A 24,724-nucleotide genomic window follows, 5' to 3' on the forward strand; every position below is an offset into this window, starting at 1 on the left:
TGCTAGTGTGGTGGAAACCCACTGATATCTCCCTTAGCCTCACGCTTCAAGGTGCTTGCCTGTGATCTGCAGCCACATGATGTCAAAGGCAGCCACATTTGAATGCAGGCACAATTAACACTTTCTAAGTGAGACTTTTCACTTCCCTCTGTCCTCCCAGCAGAGCTGCTCTCTGACTTGGCAGGTCTCTCCATCCTTGCTCCCAAACTAGTTGCAGCTGCTGCCCTCATGAACATGATGTCCCAGCTGCAGCAACTTCCCAGAGCAATCAGGCACCTTGGGAGGCTCTGGACTCCCCATTACCATGCAGGCATGAGAGTCCAGGATTATAATAGATAAAGATCTTTATTCAGTATATCAAAATTCAAAATGAACATTGCAAATTACAATGAATGGAACAGAGAACAAACCAGGGTGATGTAAATATCATGGGTGTAGAATGGTCTTGCCAGCTCCAAAGGGAAAAACAGAACCAGAGATCGCACAAAAAAGGATTGTGGCCAGGTCAGTCCCTGTGTAAGAAGCTACTAAAGAGATCATTGCTTTCCAGCTAGGGGAGGAGGTGCTAGCTGTACCTGTAAAGCCACAGGTAGCACAAGGGGAAATCAGTGGGCATGCTAACTATTTTTTCTAATACAAGAGCCAGGAAGGGGCAGGTTTAAAAGAAGTAAATGGAGATGCATCTTTGCACACTGTGTGCAAACACTGGAACCCTTGTCACATATATTCTGGATGCTGCAAGATTAGATTTGTTCAAGCAGCAACTAGACACATCCGTGGAAGAGAAATCCATCAAAGGCCATTCAATGTAAAGGCACTGTGGCTAACCTCTGAGCTGCTCATCCTAGGTGGCCAGAAGAAAATTATCAATGCATGAGTGTGCTGATCTTCCTCCAGCATTGCCTGTTGGCCACTGTCAGAGAGAAGACAGGGCTTCGGTTTGACCAGTACAGCTGTTTATACTCTCATAATGGCCTGTATTTGATGGCACTCTTTTCAATTGGGAACTGGGCTGACTGCCTCTTTTTGTAGCCTTTGCTACATCTCTGCTGCTGACAAATGAACCATAGTAATATGTTTCTGTGGTTCAGTTTTAAAATACTTTGTGCTTCTTTGGGAGAAAAGGCATGGCACGTGCAGAAAACAGGATTTAAAAGATAATTACATTAACAAGGTGCTTCTGGAAGAACTGATCATGTATTTTTCTGACAGGCATAACACCGTTAACAGATCTCTTTCTAGAAGTGCACAACACACATGTCCCAAGCCTCATTTGTGTCAGTGATTTTTTATTTGTTTAAAAGAAGCAAAATTTTTTGTATGGGATGAAAATCCCATGCAATCTTCAACTGGTCGATGCTGTAATGCACTCTGGTATCCAAACATCACACAGCACCGCATCTTCCTGTCCACCTGTTCTGGTGGAAAGTGTACCTCTTTGTCTGAGTTGTTTTCTATGGGGAGCTTTCTGGGCTTTGTTTTTATTTCTCCCTCTCTGCTACTCCCTTACTGTGGGAAGGCTCCCCCCAGAATCATTTCCTGTAGGATTTATGATGTGAGACTTGGATACATGGCTTGTTTTGCTTGCTAGCAGCTGGTACATTTGATGGTTGAAGGGGTGATGGCTTCCTGCAGGCTGTGCTTGTTCTTCATCCATTGTGCCTTTCAATTTGTACTGGTGCTTTCATTCATGAAGTTTCAGTGCTCCCTGATCTGTAGGAATGCTTGCAGCTTCAACAGAGACCGGGTCATTGTGCAGTTTTAAAGTCCTTCAGTCAAAGACTGCAAGCACTGCAAACCACAGGCTGCCCTGCGAGCAGCTTTCAGCAGCACCCGTGCTGTGTGCTGCCTAGGCAGCACTTGGGGACAGTGGCTGTCTTCGGTGTACTGGCTCCCCTGTAATTTTCACACTCCACTGGCAGGCCCTTGCTTGCTCTGCTGCTGCTTCTGCCTCCACAAGAGTGGCCCAGCCAGTGCTGGGGTTGCTGCAGCAGAGCAGGCAGCTCCTGGCCCAGCAGCGGCACAGCCTGCAGCCTCTCGTGCCCATGCACAGCGCAGCCCGCACGCAGCCTGGCTCCCACTGCCTTTTGGGACACAGCTGTGTGCTGCCAGGCTAGGTTTTATTTTCATGCTCATTTTGAAAATGGTATTTGTTGTTAAGACTTGGTGTAAAGTGGCTGGATCAAGCAGTAGCTAAGGGAGAGGCCTTGCAAAGAAATTCCCAGTGCTACCACACACAGTTAGAGCTCCTCTGTCCTGAGCCCACTGCTGTCCATTTGCCTTAGGAGAAATGTCCTACTGTCTCGTAAAGGTAGAAATTATACAGAGCTGTTATGAAGCCATTATGATGGTTTTGGCTTCTAGTTCCCATTAATCTTAACCGGAAGGGAGTGCTGAATTTCACTAAAGAAGTTTGGAAATTTTCATATTTGAGGGGGTTTTTTGCAAGGACTTCTTTGGTGGCTTGGTCAAATCATCGTCTGTGCTAAATAACCTGGCATACACTCTAGTATGTGTACACTGCTCTGCACATTTGGCTCCCAGCTGGCTGGCGTTAGGTACCCTAGGAAGGGAGCAGCTATTTACTGTCCCAGGGCCATGCACATTTTCAGTCTTTGCTGAAGTATTTGCCATGTCTGGTTTGCAGAGCACTTTGGGACAACTTGCTCTGCCCTGGACAGCTGTGAAAAGACAACACCAGAGGCAATGGTTATTCAAGGCAAAGCATAGAAATAGCTCCTCTTGTGTAGAACCCTGGCTCTGTTGGGCAGCAGGAGGCACTGACTTCCCTGTGTGAACAGAAGACAATGGGACTGGACAGTGCATTGGTTGGAGCGAAATGAACAGTAAGCTTGGCTCTGCCTTGAGCTGTGTGCAGGTAACAGCCAGGGCTGTTCCTGCTGTGCACAGAGAGGCACAGACCCCATGCAATCGGAGGTAGTCCTAAAAGCAGGAGAGCTAGAACAAACTGGTTTGGCTGCTCATGTGCCAAGCATCACCCAGATGTGAGAGGCTTCACAGGATGCTGGGAGCCCACCTTCACCTGCAAGAGTCCAGATGTGCCCAGCAGGCATGGGCTGGAGCCGGAGCGTGAGAGCAGAGGGCACCAGGGGCAGCAGGGCAGGCATGCACAGCAGCCTGTGAGCCTGCTGTGGTGGCGGGATGGGGATGGGGGCTGCCCGAGGAGTGGAGAGCAGCCCTGGCTCCCTCTGGGGCAGGCTCTGGTATGCCTCACTGCTTCTCCTGAGGTTCTGACTAGCTCCTGCCTGGGGCTCTGGCTCCAGCCTTCCTTCTCAAGTCCTGTGTCAGTGAGGTTTTCGGTCTTAAGCGACTGGTCTGAAGTCACTAACCTTTCCATGAGGTTTGTTCATGCTTTGGAAAACAGGACGGAGGAGGGTATCTCCTCAGAAAGCTCCGGTACAACATAAAAGGTGCTGGAAAGTCAGTAGTAGCCCCATTCCTGGAGATGTAACTGTATTAAGGTATAAACAAGGTGGGTGGTCCAGGAAAGGGGACTATCTTTAATGAGATGAAGTATTCAGTTGGAAAAAGCAGATGCTTTTGAGTGCCCTGCTCTTACTTCAGTTATGTGAAGATGGGTCTGCATTCCCCGAAGCTCGTCTGCTTTTGTAACCTATATCAGTTGCTCTAACAAAAGGTTTTTCCGCTCCTAGAAGCCTTTGTCTTGCCTATGGAGACTCTCTATTTTGGGCTGTAAGTTTGTCCGAATCATTCAGAGACAGGAATTACAATGAAATTCTGCAGAGTACCATCAGGTTTGTTTGTACCTTACATGGCTGGAAAGCTTTTCTCCAGAAATAAATTTGTATTTGGGAAAGTATCTGTATCCCAGGAAACTTGAGTCATGCTGGCTGCTTCCCTCTTGGCACAGACCAGGGCTGACTGACTTCTGCTGAACTTCTGCTTGGTCTCTTGAGGCAGCCCCGCTGGGGCATGGCAGAGAGATGCTCAGAGACAGGGCAGATGGAGCTGTTCTTGTTTGCACTGTCCCCCTATTGCAGGGACAATGAGGGCGCTTGCTTCTGGCTCTGAAAAGTTATTTCCTTGCAGAGCTGTGGAGCAATGAAATGTCCCCTGCAGTATCTCTGGATCTTGGTCCAGTATCATGATGCAAATCAGGCCTCAGCACCATGCCGCTGTGCCTGTGTGACCCAGCAGCATGTGTTCTTCCTAACCTCCTGCCTGCCTGCCAGTGCAGGGTTGCATGCATGTGTAAGGGAGGGAAAGGAGAGATGGGAAAGGGGCACTTTCCCCTACAGCTTGTCAAAGATATGACCTTGTCCTGACATGCTGGCTGCTTAGAGGAAGGCGCGTCCTCAACTCCTCACTCACTTAGCTACTTTTGCTGGGAAAGTAAAGGTCAAGTTGCAGCCCCAGGACCTGGAAAGGTGAAGGTGGGTCTAAAGGCACAGGCTGAGGTTTGTAGCTCTGGGGTTTTTACTTTGGCAAATGAACTAGTTGAAAATCATCTAAGAAAACAGAATTTCCCAACAAAGGGAATAACAATATATCCTTTGTATGTGTGTGTGTGTTGTTTTTTTTTCCTCTGCAGTAACCACAACTCTCTCCTCCTGGTCCGGGCATGCTAGAAAATGCAACGAAACAGCCAAGTCCTACTGTGTCAATGGAGGGGTATGCTACTACATCGAGGGGATTAATCAGCTGTCTTGCAAGTAAGTGAGTGTAGTTCTTGTGTCAATATGGAAATTACTTGGCTGGGGGAGAGGAGACCTCTGCGCAACTGCTGGAGGAGGGGTAGCTCTGAAATTCTCCTGGCAATTTCAGTTTGAGCAGAAAAATTGCAGTTTCAGAAAGGGAGACCGAAGGGGTTGGGGTGGGGGAGGAGGGTTTGTATTTTCCTTTTTGTGCAAATATTGCTGTTCACTTCTCCTGACTCTTCCTCTATGAATATGTTTGTCCTGGTGTTTCCCTTTCTTCCCTTTCTCTTCTGCAGCTTCAGGGAAGGTCGGGTCCCTTTTGCTCTCCCTGAGCTAGGTCAAAGCTCTGCATCTCCTGCTGACATGTCCCCCCCTGCAAGCAGGGGGAGCTTTTCCCAGTGCAAGGCCATCTTCCTCCTCTCTGACTGGAGGGGGCCTTTGCTGAGACCTGTCTCTTACCTCAGTGCCTGCACCTCATGGGCTCAGAAGCAGGTTTAGCACACAGCTGTTCACCACTTTGTGGCAGGCTGTGCGTTATTTCTCACCTTCAAATGTTAAAACCTGCAGAAAGTTTCCACAGGGAGACATACTAAGTTATTCTTAAAATGAAATTTCTTCGAGAGCTTAAAGTGGGGCTGCGTAGTCCAAGGGACCTGGAATGGGATCTGAGACCTTTTCACCTCTGGTTCAAACCTATCACAGCCAGCAAGCCCAATAGCATCTCACAGCTCACCCTCCAGCCAAATGGGGGCTGCGAACAGGAAGCGTGGTCTGGTTGCCAGTGCTGGAGACATAGCTCCCTAAAGCACACCTGTACCAGTCCCCAGGCTCCTGTGGAGTGAGCATGAGGTGGTACCCTGGGTGTGCATTTGCTGAGCAGATGCGGTCAGCTTCTGAGCTCACCTGGGGACCCAAGCATCACTGTGTCCAGCTTGGAGAAGCCCAGAGCTGCTGATTTTCTCCCTGTGTGGCCTAGAGACGTCTCCGTGGAGATGCACAGCCCAAGGTATTTACATCTGTGGATGTCAACCTACTACCACTGCCACTGCATGGTGTGATACTCACTAGACACCTCAGCTCCTCAGGCCTTGAAGGACGCCTTCAAACGGAACTGTCACCCCTCCTGGAAGGGTTGTGAGCTGACTGACGCTTAACACAACTCCTCCCTTCTCTCAGTATTCCCTTGTTTTGTCAGGAAGCAGTAGGAAACAACGCATGGAAATGCATTCTGCTGAGCTCCTGTGCACTTACTTTCCAATGCAGGATCAGCTGTGGTGGGAAGGATATAGGATGAACAACATCTTCCAGTTCTCCCAGGCTTGCCCCTTCAGACAGGAAAAGAGCCGGGTAGGACAGAAAGCAAATACTGTGGTCCTCTACATTCCCATGTGCATGAAGTGAGAGCAGCCCTTGTACTCCACAGGTCCGTGCTTTAGGGTAGCTGTCTCTGTTGTAGGCTTCTTGGTGGCATGAAGTTCATCTTGTGGGGGCATCATCATCTGGGGCACTAAGTTCCCCACAGGAAACACGGAGGAAGCCCCATATGATGAATCAAAGTCACAGACACTATTCTGGTGCAGCTGCAGACCCAAAAAGCTCCAGCACTTCCAGTCTTTCCAGGCTGGGGAGGGCTCAACCCTTGAAGCCTGAAGAAGTGTATGAATCAGTATCTCTATCTGTGAGCACTGTGGTGGTGTCAAAAGCATATATCTCAAGGCTGTTTCTTTTGGAAAGAACTCGAATCTAGATCAAGACTTTTCAAATAGAATCAATTTCTAATTACAACAAGAGTTACCTGAACTCCTGCCACATGCAGCTGTAACGGTAAGGCTCTTGTTTTTCCTAATGAACAATGCACATCGTAGTTAGCAAGTGTCTTCAGCAGATAGATTGTTTTAACCCAAGTAATTCCAGCCTAGTGAAGAAAAAGTCTACCTTCAAACCAGGCTGTTATGATAGCTGATGAGTGGAGGTGAAGCTCAGTGATGGATTCCATTAAGATTTTATGTGCCGTACAGAACAGACCTGATTATTTCATATCACTTGAAAGCCTTGATTTCCTTTTCTGATGAGTCCCAAGATACCAATGGCTAAACCAGATTGTAATTAAAGATGGGGAGGGGTGTGGGGGTGTGGGGTGCAGGGAGCGGGGCACAGCAAAGTGTGACCTAAAAGGAGGTACTTTGAAGGTCTGCACTGTCGTGATTCATCTGCCAGAAAAGTCAGATCTGTGTTAACAGGAACCCAGGGGACCCAAGTATCTTCCAGACAGTGCAGTCATTTCTGATCTTACTGCTTGAGGAGATATCTGGATGTCCATTCTCCTTGAGTGCTTTTATCATTAAATCATAGACTGAAGATAAGAAATCCTGGCTTTTGAAGTGGTGTAATTTTAGAGTTTCTGGACTCCAGAAGACCATAGTTATTGAGGAACGGAGAAGCATTTGAACTCAACATAATATTTCCCATAAAATGGCTTTCCCAGTAACATGGATGATTCTTGAGGAAGGATAATGATGGATGAATGGACTTCACATTTGTCTGCCTGCGAACTAGCAAAATGCTGAAATGGTTCACAGGTTCCTAGTTGCACCAAGAAGGAGATCCGCTGCTGTGGTTTGTGAAAGATACAACAATACAGATTTGGAGGAGAAACTAGAGGAGGCAAAGATGAAGGCTTTGACCTGCATTTCTCAACTCTGTAACATGGGAGCCAGTCGTGGTCCTCCAGCCACACCATGCCTCTGAGACATGAGCATGGAGGAGGTTGATAGGTCCTTCTGCACACAACCTCTTCAAATGCCTTGAAGATCAAACAAGAGCCATTGGAGCATCTTGAGCCAGGAACAACATATGTGTCCATGTGCTGTTCCCATTTTGCTGTTCTGACTAGAGTCAGCAGGGCCTTGGGGGGTCTTCTGGCACCACGTACCAGCTTGCAGTCCTCTTTCACAGAAGGCTAAGTAGTTTCTAGAACCCCAGCACTCATATGATGTTACCAGCCTTTCTGTACTGGAAAGCTATCAGAAAACAGAATTTTAGAATATTCTTGTTCACTACCTGCCACCCTCCTGTAATCAGCTTTCTGGGGTGGATTTCATTGTTTGCAGCTGTCCACAAGCACTGGAGATCCTTCCTGTAGATGTTACCCCTGGCATTCTGGAGTGAAAATAGCAGCTGGGTTCTCAAACTATTTCTTCTCCTGAAGTGGCTCATTTGTTACAGATGATTTGTTATATCGCCTGAATTGGCAGCTGGCTTTTTCTTATTATTTTTTAACAGGCTTCCTGGAAACGTGTTCCTCTTGGTCTTTTAAATTCTGGGGAACAGACTGTTTGCCTGTAAACCCACCTCCTCCATCCCTTTTCAGTGTGCTTCAGCTAGACCTTGGACAATGCATTTTCTTCACCAGGGAAGAGCCCAGAATGGACTTGGAGCTGTCAGAATTTGTGTCTTTTTGGATTGTATGCTTGCATAATTTTGTCCTTAATCTGAAGTAAATTCTACACATGCTAGTGCCAAAGGAAACCTGAACATGATACAATCTGTGCTGTTACTTTGACTCTGCAAACAGACCACCTGGAAATTACATGGGAGAAGCGTGATCTGTCTCAGATATTCTGCAAATTTTCAGTGTAAACCCAGGAAATGAATGAGCCACACACATACAGAATTGACTCAACAGCCCTAGTAAATTAAAGAGCCCCATGCTCTTTTGACAGGAAGAATTTCTTGACCCTTCTCCAGACCACCTTGCTCAGAGAAGCCTTACAAGTTGGACTGGTTTCTCACTACAACTGTAGGGAAGTGGTGAGTGTGAGTAGAGCAGACTCCTGTGCCTGCAGAAGGGATGCACACAAGCAAGGCTCAAGGCCTGAGACACGGAAGAGAGGTGACTGGTTTGTTGCATCCAGCTGACTGTATCGCTTGGGGTGGCTAGCAGACTCTGATCTTGTGTCTGCCTCAGTCCTGGAGCCCACTGGGTTCTTAGAACAACTTAGAGTAGTTTGAGGCTGCTTTAATCTTTTATTGCTGGTTGCCATGCCCCACGGGGCTGTGATAGTGTGTGTATCACAGCAGAAATACACTTTTTCCCACTTAGGTCTTGGCACATGTTATCTACAGTTGGGGTCTTCCCAGCCAAACAAAGAAACAAAGCAAAATCTCATCACTGCATGGTCCTTCTCTGCCCATTTAAATGTGCTTTGTGACTCTTCTGTGTGGCTGATGCAATTGAAGTGGCTGGTACCCTAGGATCTTCCTAAATTGTGTGGTATCAGAAGACTTAAAGAGCTTTGTAGAGCAACACCCCCATGTCATGTTGGACCAGTTGTGCTTGCAAGAGTCGGGCTGAAGGATTTACGAATGCTGACAGATAAACAGACTCTCTGGGTTTGGGCTGACAGCATTGCGTTGAGAAAGTGAGGTCAGAGGCCTGGAAGACCTCAGACAAAAAGTGCAAGTCAAGGAGAGAATAAAAAACAAAAGAAAGCAAAAAAAAATCAGTTAATTTTTGAACTAGTTGATGTATGCAGGTCACCTTTTCACAAGATGACATGTTCACTTCCTATAAGCCTGTTTGCTTACCCCCTCCATGCGTCTTGCTTCCTGCAGATTTTCCCAGGAAAGGGGAAAGATAACTTTGGAGGGTCAGCCACGTTGCCAGCTCTCCTGTGCTTTTCCAGAGTACCTTTCAAAGGGATGAATATCAGGTGATCTTGTACGGCTGTGGTCCTCCCTGGACCACAGCTTGCTTATCTCCCCTGTGGTGTCAGGAGCTATGCCATCCTTCTTGGTGACTCCACTGGTCTGGTCAGCACAAGCTGCCCATTGCGCAGCCACAGGGATGTCACTTTGCCATGAATATATGAGCAGTTCTGCGGGAAGGTGTTGCAACGTCCTTGGAAATGAAGAGCCCACAGTTTGAACTAGGGGTGAAAATCTCCACATCCTGTTCCAAATCTCCTGAAGCAGCCAGGGCTCATTCATTGGGGTTTGCACACTGTATCTCGGGTGATGGCATCAGGTACCTTTCCAGGTTCAAGTGGCCCTCTATGCATCCCATTCAATGTGCCCTTTTTAATGCACATGTAACTGTAGCAGACCCTTGAGCACCATCAGAGTGTGGAAGCTGATCCTGCAATAGGGGGGCTCAGTGAGGACAACACTGCAGATTCTGCCAAGCTCCCACAGCTCAGTTGGAGCTGCACTGTTGTCTTCACTGAGCCTAACAGTGGGTGTCCCTGCTCTGCTATACAGCAAACATGCCTTGATTAGCTGTTCTGGATAAAGCCTCTGCATTTATTCTGGTTGCTTTCTTCTCTTCCCATCAGTGATTTTGTGGAGTCCAGCATTTTGTGGCTCTCCAGAGCCTGATCATCTGGGACTGGTCAGGGGACAATGACAGAACTGTCTTCTTTTTCAGCCCTTTTCACAAATAAGCAACATGCTTGAAACATTTCTCCATTTGCTTATATCAGTGCATTGTGTCCTTCTGCTACAGCTTCTCCTTATTTTGAAGCACCTGCTCGTTCACATTCTTCTGTAACATGGATTGCATTATGAGAGCTACTAAATTTGGCATACTTTAATTAAGATCTGGGGGAGTAAAGGAAATGTGCCAGCCCTTGCAAGATTTAGATCAACAGCTGGGGAAAAAAAGTTTTGTTTCCAGCAGGAACATTGTGATAATTATGTTATTAATTCACAGTACCAAATAATAATAAACAATGATTATTGCTCTGCCCTGATACAGGGCAAAAGGTCAAAGTTTCTCAGTTTTCGTAAATAAGTGCTCTGCAAACAACATAGAAATGGGTCATCCAAACCATTTTGGTTTGTACTTTTTGAGATGCTTTATTTGGCTGATCATCTCACTGCATTTTTTTTACCATGTAAATATTTAACTGCAATTCATCCTGAAGCCAAGAGCAGAACTTTGTGGATGTTTTCAAAATGGGGTAAAAAACAAAGTCTTAAGGAATTGGTCAAAACTGAAAGAATTGGACATTTTCTAGCAACAACAGAATCTGAACAAAAAATAAACAACCTCCAGATCAGTTTTACTGATGGCATTTGCAAGCAGCAAATTTTCAGATGTGCCAATATTTTAACATTTTCATGCACCTGGCTAGGCAGAAAGGGATGGAGTTAAGCAAGGGCACTATCAGGGGGTCCTCCTCACAGGCTAGAGAGGGGACAAGGTGCTGCCTGCAGGAGGTTGGTGCAGTCTTGTACTTTCCCAAGACTGTTCATACAGGCACAGCTGTGTCCACTTCTGTTGGCTATTGAGGAGAGACATGTTGGGCCTCCATGACACCAGGGAGTGGACCGGGAAGTCCAAAGGTAATATTTGCAGAAACAGTTCACCATCTATGTGGTCCCTGCAAGAGCTTTTAAAAGGAGGAGGGACTCTGTTTTGCTGGGATAGCCAGTCAAAGCCTCTTGGCTAGGGTCAAATGTGCAGGAGAAGGATGCCATGATTGAAGACTGTCTCATGGCTCTCAACCTTAGTGAGCTTTAATGTTCAGGTGTATCCCTCAGGCCATACACTTGGCCACTGGAGAAGAGCTGCCCAGAAGCCCTTACCACAGGAAGCAGATTCTGCATGCAGAAGGGGTGCTTTCTATTGCTGTCCAGATTGGGAGACTTGTGTGCTATGCATGCTGGAAATGTCTTCCTAGACATTGTATCTGGAGCTGTAGTAATAAATAACAAATCACCTTCACCAGCCTAGAAGTATGAGACAGCTGAAAAAAAAAAAAAAAAGAACCATGAACACTGCATGCTTTCAGAGTTCTCCTGGTCACTGTTGCTGCCAGCAGCCTTATTTATGAGGAATCAGGACTCGGGGATGCCAGAGCGGAGCATGTGTCTTGACAGCTTGTATGCTAGTTTGGGAGGTGCCAGAGAGTGCTCATGTTCATGAGGGCTTCTTTTCTGTCACTTTTCCAAGTGCTGATTCACTAGTAAATACAGATGAAAAGCTTGAGTTGTCCTAGACACAGAGAAGACAGTTATCTACTGCCTTCTGCCTAGAAGGCTCTTCTCCCCACCCACGCTAGGCTGACTGCAGAGATCTGAAGATGGGCTATATGGTAGCTGTCGTGGCATCAAAGCTTCTTTGACACTTTTCTGTTTTACTTTTTCACTTCTCACCAATTCTTTCTCTGGGTTTTTATTTCCTTCCACAAATTTTCATGTAATTTTTGGTCTTTCCTTAATGGCGTACAGCTTCAGTCCCACACTGAAATTCCAGCCTTGGCTGACCTCTTGCAGGTGTGTGCCTGACACAGTTTTAGCTCCATTCAGGCAAAGAACCTCTTTTGGAGGTGGGTAGGACATTGGCTTCATTCAGCAGCACCCTTGACGCCCTTTGGCGTCCTCACAACATACATGGAATCTCAGAACCCAAACAGACGGGCAGCACGTTGCAAGCTAAATTGGATACCCTTGAAGTTCAATACTATCAGTGGTGATGAGTAAACTTCAAAAAGGATTGTGAAGACACCTATTTTGGATGCCTTGTTCAAGCCACAGTGCAATCTCTTAAAGGTTTCTCCAAAATCATGCTTCCCTAGGGCTGTCCTTGTGAGTCTGCATCACCCAGCTGCCTCAGGTTTGTGCTCTTCGATTGCCAACAGGGCATCTTCTTCAGTCCGCTTCCCAGAACCAGCTCCCTCTGCTTCATCATGGGGACAGTCAACAAGCCTCATGTCTGATGATAACCTCTTGGGCTGGGCTTTGCTTGGGAGCTGGCTGAGCTCCCTAGTATTGAAACAACATTATGGGCATGTCTCCCTTTCCTGTGCTCCAAGACATCAACATCCAAGAATGAGAGAAGAGGGTGAATTTTTCAAAGATATTTGCCTGACCAGAGAGTCAAATTTCCAGTTTCAAAAGTGACTTGGATACTGAGAAATGTAAGTGTATAACTAGGGAGTTCAGTGAAGCCTTATGCAGAGCCATGCCCTGAAATTCTCCCCAAACAGTTTGGGGTGCACATGGAGGTGTTAGCATAGGTCCCAAAACCCAGATGCTGTATGGCACAGAAAACAGGTTTGGTCATGGGCAGTGAAGGTGCACCGGCTTTTTTTGCTCAGTGCAGACCTACCAAAACTGCAGTGAAAACCAGCAAGAAGTCAAGTGCCAAAGCCACACCAGTCATGCAGGGCCTTCCAAAGTTTTCTTCTGTGAGGGGGACAGCGGGTGAAATGTCCCCTGGACATGGGGCACCCTGCCTCGGAGAACTGGGAAATGCATTCTTTATGGGACAAGTTTGGAGCTGTGGGGGTGTTGAGGTGGACAAGGACAGTAGATGGATGGAGAGATTATCCAGCCTTTTATTGGCTGTATCTTCTTGGATCATGCTGGATTCAGAGGTGTATCTGCAGGTCCCCTGCAGGCATTCAGCACTGAGGCTCAGGCTGCCTCTGGAGTGCCAGCAGGCTGTCCCACAGGTGGATGGCTTCCTTTAGGAGCCTGTGCCAGTTGTGTATTAGTGTGTCAGCAAATGCCTCGGTCTTCCCCCCAGTGAGTGCTCATGCAAGTCTCCAGGTGGGGATTAGATATCAGTGCACTGAGGGAATGGTGCCAGCAACGTCCATTGCCACAGATCTTTGCACCCTGGCCTGCCTTGTGCCCAGCCACATCGTCCCTTCCCCAGATCTCAGCAGAATCTCACCTTTCCCGTCTGGAGAGGAGCCCTCCAGCTTGGAGAAGCTGGTATCCTTGCAGGCCTGACAGGTGGGCTGGTGTACCCTTGGTCTGTACAGCTGGTGCAGCTGATGAGAGCCCCTAGCATTCCCTCACATGTCATGATTCTGAACTGCTGGCCCAAATCAGTGTGTGTCTGTGATGAGGGACAACTATTAAAAATCAAGGTTTTCTGGTCATAATGAATGGGGAAGACTTTCTAATTTCTACCTCTTCCTCTGAAGGGAACTAGATAGTTGCTGAAAAACCTGTCTGTATTCCCTTAAGCAAGGAGAAAAAAACAAGAATTCATCTCTCTTCCTGACTTTTTTTTATTGCCACTGGAGTTGCAAATCTGTAACGTGCCATCTAAATATAAATCTGTCAAGAACGACAAATGCTGCCACAGCCCTTGAGCAACAGCACAGAATTAATCTGCCAACAAGCTTTAGAACTGCAAAGCTTTGGTCATATTGAACATCAAACCCATCCATTTCTCATCCCCTTTGCTGTGTCCATAGCCTGGGAGCAGGCATTAGTGTACCTTTGGGAGGCATGAAAGGGTCAGATCTGCACTGCCCACGCGGGGCTGGCAGCAAGCTTGTGGGACCCAGACCTGCCCTGCTTCACCCCACCACATGTTGGTGGGGACCAGTCATCTGATGCTCTGCCAAGGCCCTTCTAGTTGCTTGCTGTCCTTCACAGTGGACTGGCAGGGAGCTAAGCCATTGACCTCGGGCTCGGGCCTCTGGTTCACAACCATTTTGCTGAGGTGCCTTTCAGTCCCTTCTTTGCTGACCAGCTGGGGCCAGCCAAACACTGAGGGACAGTGTGATCTTGTGGGTGGCATCTGAGAGCAAGGGAGATCTGATATGTCCCACTTACCCTGGGAAGTTGGAAAAGAGATGTTAAGATTCTAGCTATAATGATAAAAAACCCTCTTAAGCTCAGAGGAAAGAGAGGTCAGTTGAGGAAGGAGGGAGGGGGTTGTGGGACAGGTAGGTAATAGCTCGAAGAAAGCTAGGGATAACTTTGAGGGACTGTCCAAGGAGGCCAGAAGAAAAGATGTGAAGTGAGGGAGAGAGATAAGTGCCTGGGAGAGAGGCATCTGACCACCCACAGCCAAGCTCCCACCGTTTCCCAGGTTCATCCACAGCCGCGGTGGGTCACAGTGCAGAGGATGCCAGTGCTGCTGCTACACAGTGTGTGGTTCCACAGCTCCTGCTGCACCCCCAGCCATGTCTCCATGCTCCCCAAACCTGGCTCAGCATGGGAGCTGTTCCGGGGAGCTTACTCAAGAGCATGTAAGTGCCTGGTGGCCCTTGTCTGCAGGGCACTGTCCCTGCCACTGCAGCACTGTGATAATGTATAAGCAGCGCCCCGTGAGCTGGCACATCTCAGCCCATCAGGTAACGTTGGTGGCGATAGCCTGAGAGTCTCGCAGTTGGGCAGCATGTGAGACCTGTTCAGTTTGGCTTTCTTCTCTGTCCCTGTCTCTCTGTTAATACAGAGACTCTGTACACGCTTTCTGCCTAACCGCAACATAACCCCTTTCCCTGGAACATCCCGCAGGTACCTCTGGGGCAGTAACAGGAAGGCGCTTGCCATACGCAATGCTCTCTGTCATCTGAGTAGCTGCTCGCCGCTCTGTGGTGCCTCTTGCCAGTCTTGTCTAGATAGCATCTCCAAGGAGAGTCTCTGAAAGTAGCATCCAGCCCATCTCAGTCTTCCTGCCAGCTGGTGCTTCTAGCAGGTGAGAAGGAAGTAGGCAGGCAGAGGAAGGAAGGAGGGGTTTGGCTGATGGCTTGAAGACCCAGGCCAAAAACAGAGCTGGAATGCTGATGTTGCAGGTGCCTGGTTAAAGCAAAGCAAAGAGTAAATATGCGCGTAAAGCCTTTATTTTTCCATTCATCACAATGCACTTTTTATTTCTGACCTTAGCCTCAAGAATGGTGCCAGACATGTTCTGTGATTTCTCCCCTTTTCCCCTCCAGATGTCCAAACGGATTCTTCGGACAGAGATGTTTGGAGAAACTGCCTTTGCGATTGTACATGCCAGATCCTAAGCAAAGTATGTTTGAAGACAAACAATGCACCACGCTACTTAAAACCTCCCGGGCACAGCGGTGGATGTAGAGTGGTCTAGTCAGGGATGGCTCTTGGTGTCAGCTTTGGGCTAGGGCTTAGGGATGCAGGTAAGGGTGAAGGCTGAAAGCTGATGGATAGGACTCATGGAAGGGATCAGAAGGGGCCTCAGTTCAGTCTGTTTGGGTGTCATTTTGCTATCTTGTTTCTCTCTCTCTGGTTTTCTTTCTTTCGGTAGGTGTCCGATCGAATTCACAGGAGACCGGTGTCAGCATTTCGCAATGGTCAGCTTCTCCAGTATGTCTCTTTCTACTTCTTTCTCTCCCTGGTTATTGTAGCTCTGTGTTGTGTCCTTAAAGCAGGTTCTTCTGTTCTCCAAGAGCCCTCTTCCTGTCTTGTGCACTCCCAGCTCTGCTTGGCCCTAAGAGGAGCTGTGATCGTGTTCAAGAGGAGAATCGGGGCTCCTGTCATCTCCCCATTTGTTAGAATGGGTTCTGCTTTCATTTCTGATTGAATGTAATGTTGCTTGCTCTTTTCATGCAAAATGCAAATAAGGCACAAGGTTATGTGGTGTGCTGTGTGAGAACAGTCTGTGTGGTAAGCTCTACCTGCTAGCATTACTGTCTCAAGATGGGCTATGACGTGCAGTGCAAGAGATGTACCTTTTCCCATGGCTCTTGTGAGGGGGTGTGTGAGTCTCTTTGTATGAACTGAGAAAACCATGGGGGAGGGCTGTAGTGAAACTTGCCCTGAGGTGAGGATGCTAAACCAAGCATCCATGCTGTTCAGGTGAGATGGTTGGAGGCTGGTTCATAGGCAGGTCCTGGAGCTTGGCAGGAAGGCTGGACGGGGCACACATGCATGCCTGGAGCCCCAGAGATTGGTCACACTGGTGGCTGCCACTGTCCCAGGGCTTCCCATGCCTCAGTGCCATGCCAGATATGGGCTAAATCTGCTGACTGGGCATCTCAGACCATATCCCTCCTCGATACAGAGATGTTCGTGTCTCTCCTAAGGGGCTGGACAACCTTGCATATGGGGTTGTGTCTAACAACAGTGACTGATCCTTTAACCTCATATTCAGTAGGTGTAAATATCCCACTGATGCTGGGACACAGTCTGAAGAGCCTTTGCGCTTAATGCTTCCCAGTGTCTAGTTTCCAGTTCCTACAGTCTCTAGGTCTCCAGTGATGCCTCGCTTATAGATATCACCAGTTCATTTTGTTCAAGGCAGGTAACTTCTCTGGGTCCATATTCAGTGTCCCAGCATCGGTGGGATCCTGGTCTGGGCAAGGACTGACCTGAAAGGAGGTGCAATTACAGCGCAGGGCATCACCCATGGTGACCCTCTGTGTGACCCATCCTGCCTCCATGCTGGCTGTGCGGACCACCACAAATGGTGATTTTACAGAGGCTTTTTAAAAAGAGCCACAAAAGAGGCTTTAATTAGAGGGAACCAGAGGAGAAATGCCTCTCCATGATGACTCTTTGATTGCCAGTACCCCTTCTCCCATGCTCTGTAAGAAATCCAGCAGCCCTCCTCCTGAACTGGCAGTAGCAGGAGCCTCATTAGCACGTGCTAATAGCCGGCAAGCCTCCCATTAGTCTCCCTTCTGCAGAGTATACAGACAAGAAGCAAATGGGCTTTGTGAGGCCCCTGGGACAACTTGATGTTTTTACATTGCCTTTTGTTCCAAATTGCCTTCCAAAGTTGAAACCTCCATTGATTTATTTTCAGACTAAAACATCCAAGTAAGCTCTTTTTAAAATGACAAAACAAAGCATTCTGTTTTGATCTTTAACCTGATGCAAAAGTGTTCCCTTTCCACTTTTAAGCCTGTGGTATCAGGGATCCCTGCTGCAGACAGCAGTGGGATGCTCACCTGACGCAGCTGATTTGTAGCATGCTTCATGGTGTGGTGTCCAACTGGCTTAAACGTTATTGTTGCCATGCTGCAAAACCGACACGGGTGAAAATGAGTTTTATGTCAGGAAAATGCCTTTTCAGAACATTAATGGCAAGAGTAAATGGCATGTGTTTTTTCCCCGGCCTGCAGAGTGCTGCTTTTTATGGGAATGAGATTTGTTTAAATTTTATTCATGTGTTAGAGGAACAATGCCAACTTTAAAGCTGACACATGTACATTTCCTTAACTCAATTCTGCTTTAACCGCAGTATAGTAAGGTAAAAACAGCTTAACAATCCAGGTTACCTGTCTGAACTTGGATAAAAATCATCTAAGATGATGATTCATGTATGTTTATAGCTGTTTTCACTTTCAGGTCATAGTTGGGTAATACATGTAACAGCAACACTGCAGAAAAGCATGCACTGAACTTGGTGTTCTTCTGAATAGGAAAGGCATTTTACTTGAATCTGGACTCTGCAAATGCTTACTTTCTAGTTTAATCAATAATTAGGGCACAGTAGAAGTTACTGCTGCTCTGTAATTCACTCAGTACTTCATCCCATATGGGTTCTGACAGGTCAAAAGCTGAAACAGATTAAATGAGGTTCAGGAATTTCCACTGGAAATAAAATAACTCTGTCCTGATTTATGTTTTGAGAACACTGCCAGAACTTGACATATACTTAAACAGTAAATAAGGATGCCTACACTGGTGTTGTTTTAAATGCATTTGGGGTATTTTAGGTTTTCAGGCCTAGATCAGAACCTTCTGATACTTTAACATAAATACTAAATATTGCAATATGACTTTTAGTACGTATATCCCGTGGCTGAGTGAGAGTCCCTGCAAAGGGGACTAAATTTAAGATGCTGTTCTGAAAAGATATAGCAGATACTTTGCCAAATTTGGGGCACAGATGGAGATGGTGCAGCATCCCAGCATCATGCCAGATGTTGTGTATCTTTCTTCTGCTAGCAGCTTCCTATCTCACCAGTTTAAATGCTCATTCAGGTTTTGCTCAGGTAAAACTCGCCACATTCTCTAGGAGTCCGAACTGTCTTTGTCTGTTTGACAGGTAGCTCTGGAGGTTTGTTTTTCTTTGATTGTCTAAAATACCTGCTAGACCACTGCATTTATGAAGATGCAAATTAGATTTATTTAGAAAGGTTTTCTTGCATGTGATGTCTCTCTGTGTTGCTGTTACAACCATATAATCAAGGGACTACTTCCAGACATTTTAGGTCTATACCCTTGCTGCTTGAAAATGAAGAGGAAATGTTAAAGCTTGAGGGTTTTTTTTTCTGTTATGCTCACACTGTTGCTATTTTCTAACAGATTGTACAGAGGAGCTCGCTAGGAGTTGTATATAGCATTTGCTTTTGGTGGGAATTTGCAACAGCAGAATTCAAGCAAGTATCTCGGTGGTTGGTTCCTATCTGCTTATAAGGAGTTTACATTTTATTTTGCTTGCATTCTAACACAGATGTAATGGGAAATGTGTTGAGATACTGCAGAAAAGAAGTGAAGCATGCTAAAACAGCTACTTAGCTGAGAAAAGGGATGTGTAGTGCAGACAGCATCGCTCTGGCCTGGCGAGGTGCCACTGCTGAGCAGGGTTGTTGGACCTGACTGCACCGGCTCTCTGAGCCTGCCTTCACACTAAGCCTGCACTCATCTAAGCCTCTCATGTTCTGTTTTCTAGCAAAGCTCATGCCACAAGGAGATCTAAGGCAGCCCATTTATTTTGCACAGCAGTGGCTAGGTATGTGCAGATAGTTGGCTACCGCCAGTCAGCAGACAGATGATAACCGGCTAAATGGCAGCAACACAGATGAGAGCCTTTGAGACACTGACACACAGTAATCCCACCTCCAGTAAGTATGGGCAAAGAAAACTTAAAAGCTTTAGCCTGTTTATCCTAGGTGAGTTTAGGGCAATATGACAGATGCCTCTCCCACATTCATCAGAACAGAAAACCTACCAGAAGAAGGAAGGAGAGATGTCAGAGCAAACAATTGTGCATTCACTAAGATTATAATAGTTGAAAGGTACATATCTGAGAAGAAAAAGATGTCCAGACTTAAGCCTGGTTAGATCCCTTGTGTCTGTACAGTATTTCACTGATCTCAGTTGGTCTCTGCACACGCCTTCATCCACGCATAAGGAATTGGCTGATGGGTCAAGGTTAGTGGATCATGTCGTCTAGGGTTTAACTAACCTGCAAGAGGAAAGCCTTACAGAGGCTGTGCAATATAACTGAGGCACGTTAAAGAAACATTTAAAGCAGTTTTAATTTAAACTGAAGGAGAATTAATGGCAGTGAACAGAGGGGACCGTGATTGTCTGCAATTACTATATAAAACGGGAATGTCCTGGCAGGTGAGAATATAAAGGATTATTTCCATGGGTGATGAGTCATTAAATCATCCTACTAAATTTTTTTTCACATCAAGGTCTTCATATTTCTATGTCTCCATACAATTGCCATTGCAGATATAATTAATATATATACTGCATTGTACATATGATGGTAAAGTCATCTTGTCCACTAGTTCCAGGAGTTAGATCTTGCAGTTATGATATAACTCCAATGAAACCAGAGGGCGGGGAGATCCTAACTCCAAAATATGATCTAAAGCAGGAATCCTCCCCGATCCTGGCCATGGGGGTTGTGATGTGCAGGCAAGGAGTAACCAGCCATACTGGAAATCTGAGCTCACATCATGAGCTTGTCTTCTGACCCCTATCCTCCCTGCTCCCTGCTTTGCAGCAATAGTGCAGCCAGACACTCATTATTTTTTTTCAGTGGGCTTTTAGAAATTTGTGTTAGAGGTCTGAGTCCAAATTCATACCCCAGGCTTCCTTCATAGTCACCCAAGTTTTGGCAACCAAAGAGGAAGCATTTGTCTAATTGAGCTCCAGTGCTGCCACAAGGATGAGATGTCTCATTCTCCAAGGTGCTGAGGGTGATGAGTACAAACTCAGAGGTTTAGCTGTTGGATGGCTCCCCCAGGACCCTGGTACAGGTAGTACCTGAAGAGTCACAGATCACAGGTGTCTCTGCATGGCTGTCCATGCACTAGTGAGAACAGAATTTTAACACATCAAACAGTTGATGCACAGCCTGAATTAATCCATAGCATTAGTATCCTGGGAGCATTTAGCTTTTGCCATCAGATCTTCATCTCTACTGGTACACATGGGTAAAAATTCAGCAATATCACAAAAGAGTCAGGAAGTCTTTCTAGTACGAGAGCTTCTGGGTGGTACTGGAGACTCACCCAGTTGACAGCTGTCTCCTGGGTCCAGCTTCAAAGACACAATGATGGCTTGCAGCTCTTTGCAGAAGACAAAAGCATGTCCAAAATCATCCTTCCTCTTAAGAAAGTCTTTTTAAAAAAAAAGCTGTTCTGGCACCTGTATTTCATAGCTGCTCTTCTACATCAGATCACAATCTAGCTCTGTCTTCTCTCTCCTACAAGAAACTTTTCTGGTCTTTGTAAAGCCCTGCTGGAAGTTTCAAGTAATTTGCCAGTCTTTGGACTGGCTGATTGTAAAGGTTTTGTAAAACATGTTGGCAGCTATTTCACTTCTGGTGGGGCCAAGATACTAAAAGTTAAACATTGTGAGTGAGAACGTTTATACCTTGCCTAAGTCGGCACATTTGGATCCTTTCACTTGCAGTTTATGGAACAATTTAGAAATTTGGGATGATTTTTTGTGTTTATGCTTGTCTCTTGACTGTGGAATCTGAAATTTCATCTTAACTTTGCTATTTATTCATCACCCAAAATAATTGTCACTGATCCAGAGGAAAATACCATACCATTCATCTTCTTGTTAGTGAAACATTTTCATTTTCTACTTCATGACCTAACTTTAGTTGAAGTCTGTAGCCTGCCTGTAAAAATCCTGGAATAGAGCTGACATTCATATACAATGTAATCTAGCATATTCTCCATTTTTACCCCATATTTCATTCTTGGTTTCTTTACAGATTGACTTTTAATTCATAGTTGGAGTCTTCCTACTGGTCTGCCTTGGAAGCACAGAGTAGCATTTTCTGCTGTCCATTGGGGAGAGCAGGTTTTCTCTTCAACTTTGGGGTCCCCTAAGATTCAGGCATCAAATCCTTTTTCTGAAGGGGAGGAAGGCACTTGCTCTTTTTGCATGTACTCAGTGTAGTGATCTGGAAACACAATGGAGAAGGGCTTGAGCTGAGAAATCAGTCTTGCAGTCACAGACTATCTGGTCAACTCTGCTTGCAGTGGGCGCTGATATGAAAGTGTATCCTGACTTCCCTGCTTGATATGTCTCCCAGGACTCCCTGACTGTAGCCATCAACGTTTGGTGTGATGGGTCTGGCTCCTGATCGATTTGCCGTGTGGCAGGACATTTCCCTGGCATAGGCATTATAGATTCCTTACAACAATAGATGATGAATATGGGTATTTCTAGAGATGAGAACCACCATCTGTTCTTAAGCATCCACCACACCATCACTGGGTGTGATCTATGTAATGATCTCATCAACATGATTCCTGCCCTATCATAACACATTTCCTGCAGATCGGATGTCTGGGTCTTCCTATCAGTCATTCTTGCCAAGGAAATTGCTTTCATAGAGCCTTTCCAGCCAGAAAAGCATAAACATTTCTATTTGCAGTGTCTGCATCAGGCTCTCTGGGCTGGAAACAGAATTGCATGTTCCCACAGTGGCACGCGAACTGGCTCCATCCCTGCTGACTAAACCGCCGTGGAAGCAGAGTGGTGCAGGCTCACTGGGTGAGAGCCTTCTCATTTTTCTGAGGGATGGTCCCGTTCATTCTGAAGTCACCAGGCTGCAGCCAGAGGAATGTTGTTCATCTGACATGTAAAAGTGACCTTTCTGACAGCTGGTTTCTGGACGCTTGCTCCTCACACCAAGGTGCAGTGTCCCTGTGGGCAGAAGGACAAAGGTACCACTTCAAGCTCTTCTGGAAAGGCCTAGATCTGAATTTCAGCTTCTCTGTTCACTTCAATTCAGCAGTAGTTTTCTACCTGTTGATTGCGATATGAAAATGATAAGTGCAAGAATACTATTTCTTACCTATTTTTCTGTTCCCTCCTCCACCTCTTACCCATCTGAATCCTAAACCAACGCTTAGCAACATTTTAAATTCCACAGAGATATTCTGCAGCTTCCTTTCAATGGCACAATAACCACTGACCACTTAATTACAGGGTGATGACTATGCTGTGGTGTGGCTGGGTAATTACAGGGCTTTTGTGGTTTATCATAACAGGGTTATTCCTCTCCCCTGGACAGCAGTACAGGTTACCCTTTGGGATCTCTTAAATTGCACGCTAATCCACAGCAACTTGCTAATTCTCGATCGTTATGTATCTGGACTCTTGAGGCCTAACAAATTATTTTTATTGATACAGTACTGGAGAAGCGAAATAGCTGTGCAGCTTATTGAAAGTTTGCAGACTCTGTACTTGGAGATCCCACTTGGAAACTGCCCAGCCCTTAGCACCAGCACAGGGTTCTCTGTCCCCAGCATCACCGGACTGTCTTGCATTGCTCCCTGTACCCCCTGGGGGAAGCCCGGATATATAATTTATTACCAACAGTCTGTCTTACTGGTCCTCAGATGTTAATCCTCCACTTTGTCTCATGCACTGGAGTGTGCTCTGTGAGTGACCCAGGTAGCCCTCTAGGGTTACCATCTGTGCCTGGGGGCAATAATGCATGCAGTAGTGAAACATCTTAATGACGTTCTTGGGCAGCCTGAAGTCCACCTGACCACAGAACCAGTTTTCACCGCTGTTTGCTGAAGTCTTTTATCCTTCTTAATCATCCTATAAATCTACAGTTCAGTGAGAGCCATTTTGTCTGGAGATGTTCCTCCTATAAGGATATTTTAGATAAGATGGTTTTGTCTGTTCATCTTTTAAAACAGGTAAAACACATTATAGAGAGAAACATGGTCACAAAGTCACTGCAGATCAAATAAGTGTAACATTTTGTCTTCTGTCCAATGATCAGAAAAAAGTCCACCACAAAATTTGACAGACAGTGGGTCCACAGAGTGCCCACCCTACTGGTAGCACCTAAGTCCAACTGAATTTTTTCTTTCAGTCCACATCAGCTGAATGCCAGCCTTCGGGGGACTTGAGTGTAAGGTCCATCTATCACTCGACTCTTCAGCAAGCCCTGCTTTGAACAGCTGAGTGGTACCAATCTGGGTGATGGCATTCAACCTGAATTCCCTGTAGATGTGCTTCAGCTGAGATGAAGAGTGTGAAAATTAAACATTTTTGTTATCTTTTTCATACTTCTTCACTTTTCCCCTTCCTCAGCTCTCCCATGCTTGCTGCCTTTCTCTGTTGGACAGCCTTCTGCCATACATACTGTAGTTAGGTATTTGAACATTTCCAAGCTGCTGGTCCAGCCTCCTTTAGGATCAAAACAGAAAAGCCTAGCTTAGCTTTTAGGTGAAAAAATAACATAAATACTGCAAAGTAATGCCTTAAAGAGGCCAATAGATACTGTTTCCTTAACCCTGATGGCTGCACTGGGAAGAATGGGTTCTATCTTAAGTCCAACATTTTCAGAAAGGTTCAGCAGGCGCATTTGGAATGAGATCTTCCAAAAAACATGTCCCCACTTCAGGTAGTCTGGGGAGTCTCACAGCAGTTCAGGGTGCTCAGCCCTAGCTCCTTGCCATGACTAGGAAGCACGTGTGGAGTTCAGACAGAAGACTGATGGTGTGAGAAAAATAATACACCCGTTTTCTCAGCCTAAAGCTACCTGTAATTTATTTGCATGGTAGCCTTTGGCTATATTGCTTCCAGAGGAGCTTGTCCTATGGGAGCTGGAGAGTGCTACTGTGCTCCGTCAGCGCTCCTGGCATGTATCATTTTGTCTCTGCAGATGGGATTCATCCATGTAATGTTAGCTACCCCAAAGGGTCGCTCTGCCACAAGCCTGGGGTGCAGTACACCCCATTGTAAGCACTGCTGTCAGCACGGAGTGAATCACTGTCTGGAGGAGCTGGAGGACTTACCTGGACCTGATGCCTCCCTCTGTATGATTAGTGGCCACAGAGGAGGCTGTTGCCCAAGGGTTTCTAGGCATCCTCAGAAGCCGAGTCTGCCAGACTGCCAGTCTAACGAGGAGGGTAAAATGCAGGTTGACTTAGCTGTGGCAGGACACAGTGCAGGTGCTACATGTCATGCTAAGCATCTTCTCCACCTAGCAGCAAATATAACTCAAAGCTTTTAAAGATGTATTACTTTTCCTTATCAACCTCTTAAAAAAGCAAAGGAGACTTTCAAACATGGTATGCAGTCAGGAATATCTTTTGCTC

At 46.3% G+C, this 24,724-nt stretch overlaps 1 protein-coding gene across 4 annotated transcripts in view; it reads left to right on the plus strand.

The window, feature by feature from the left end:
• Positions 1-24,724, plus strand: part of NRG2 (neuregulin 2) — a 165,835-nt gene that overhangs the window by 124,868 nt on the left and 16,243 nt on the right. For 3 of the 4 annotated variants that reach the window (XM_055718606.1, XM_055718608.1, XM_055718609.1), the window contains 2 exons: positions 4,574-4,694; positions 15,697-15,755. In XM_055718606.1, the coding sequence (XP_055574581.1) occupies positions 4,574-4,694; positions 15,697-15,755 (180 nt within the window). Of the gene's footprint in view, positions 1-4,573; positions 4,695-15,367; positions 15,445-15,696; positions 15,756-24,724 lie in introns of all 4 variants that reach the window. The other variant, XM_055718607.1, reaches the window with a different exon arrangement.

The sequence above is a fragment of the Falco cherrug genome, chromosome 8 (assembly GCF_023634085.1).
Source record: "Falco cherrug isolate bFalChe1 chromosome 8, bFalChe1.pri, whole genome shotgun sequence".
In the NCBI taxonomy this organism is placed as follows: domain Eukaryota; kingdom Metazoa; phylum Chordata; class Aves; order Falconiformes; family Falconidae; genus Falco; species Falco cherrug.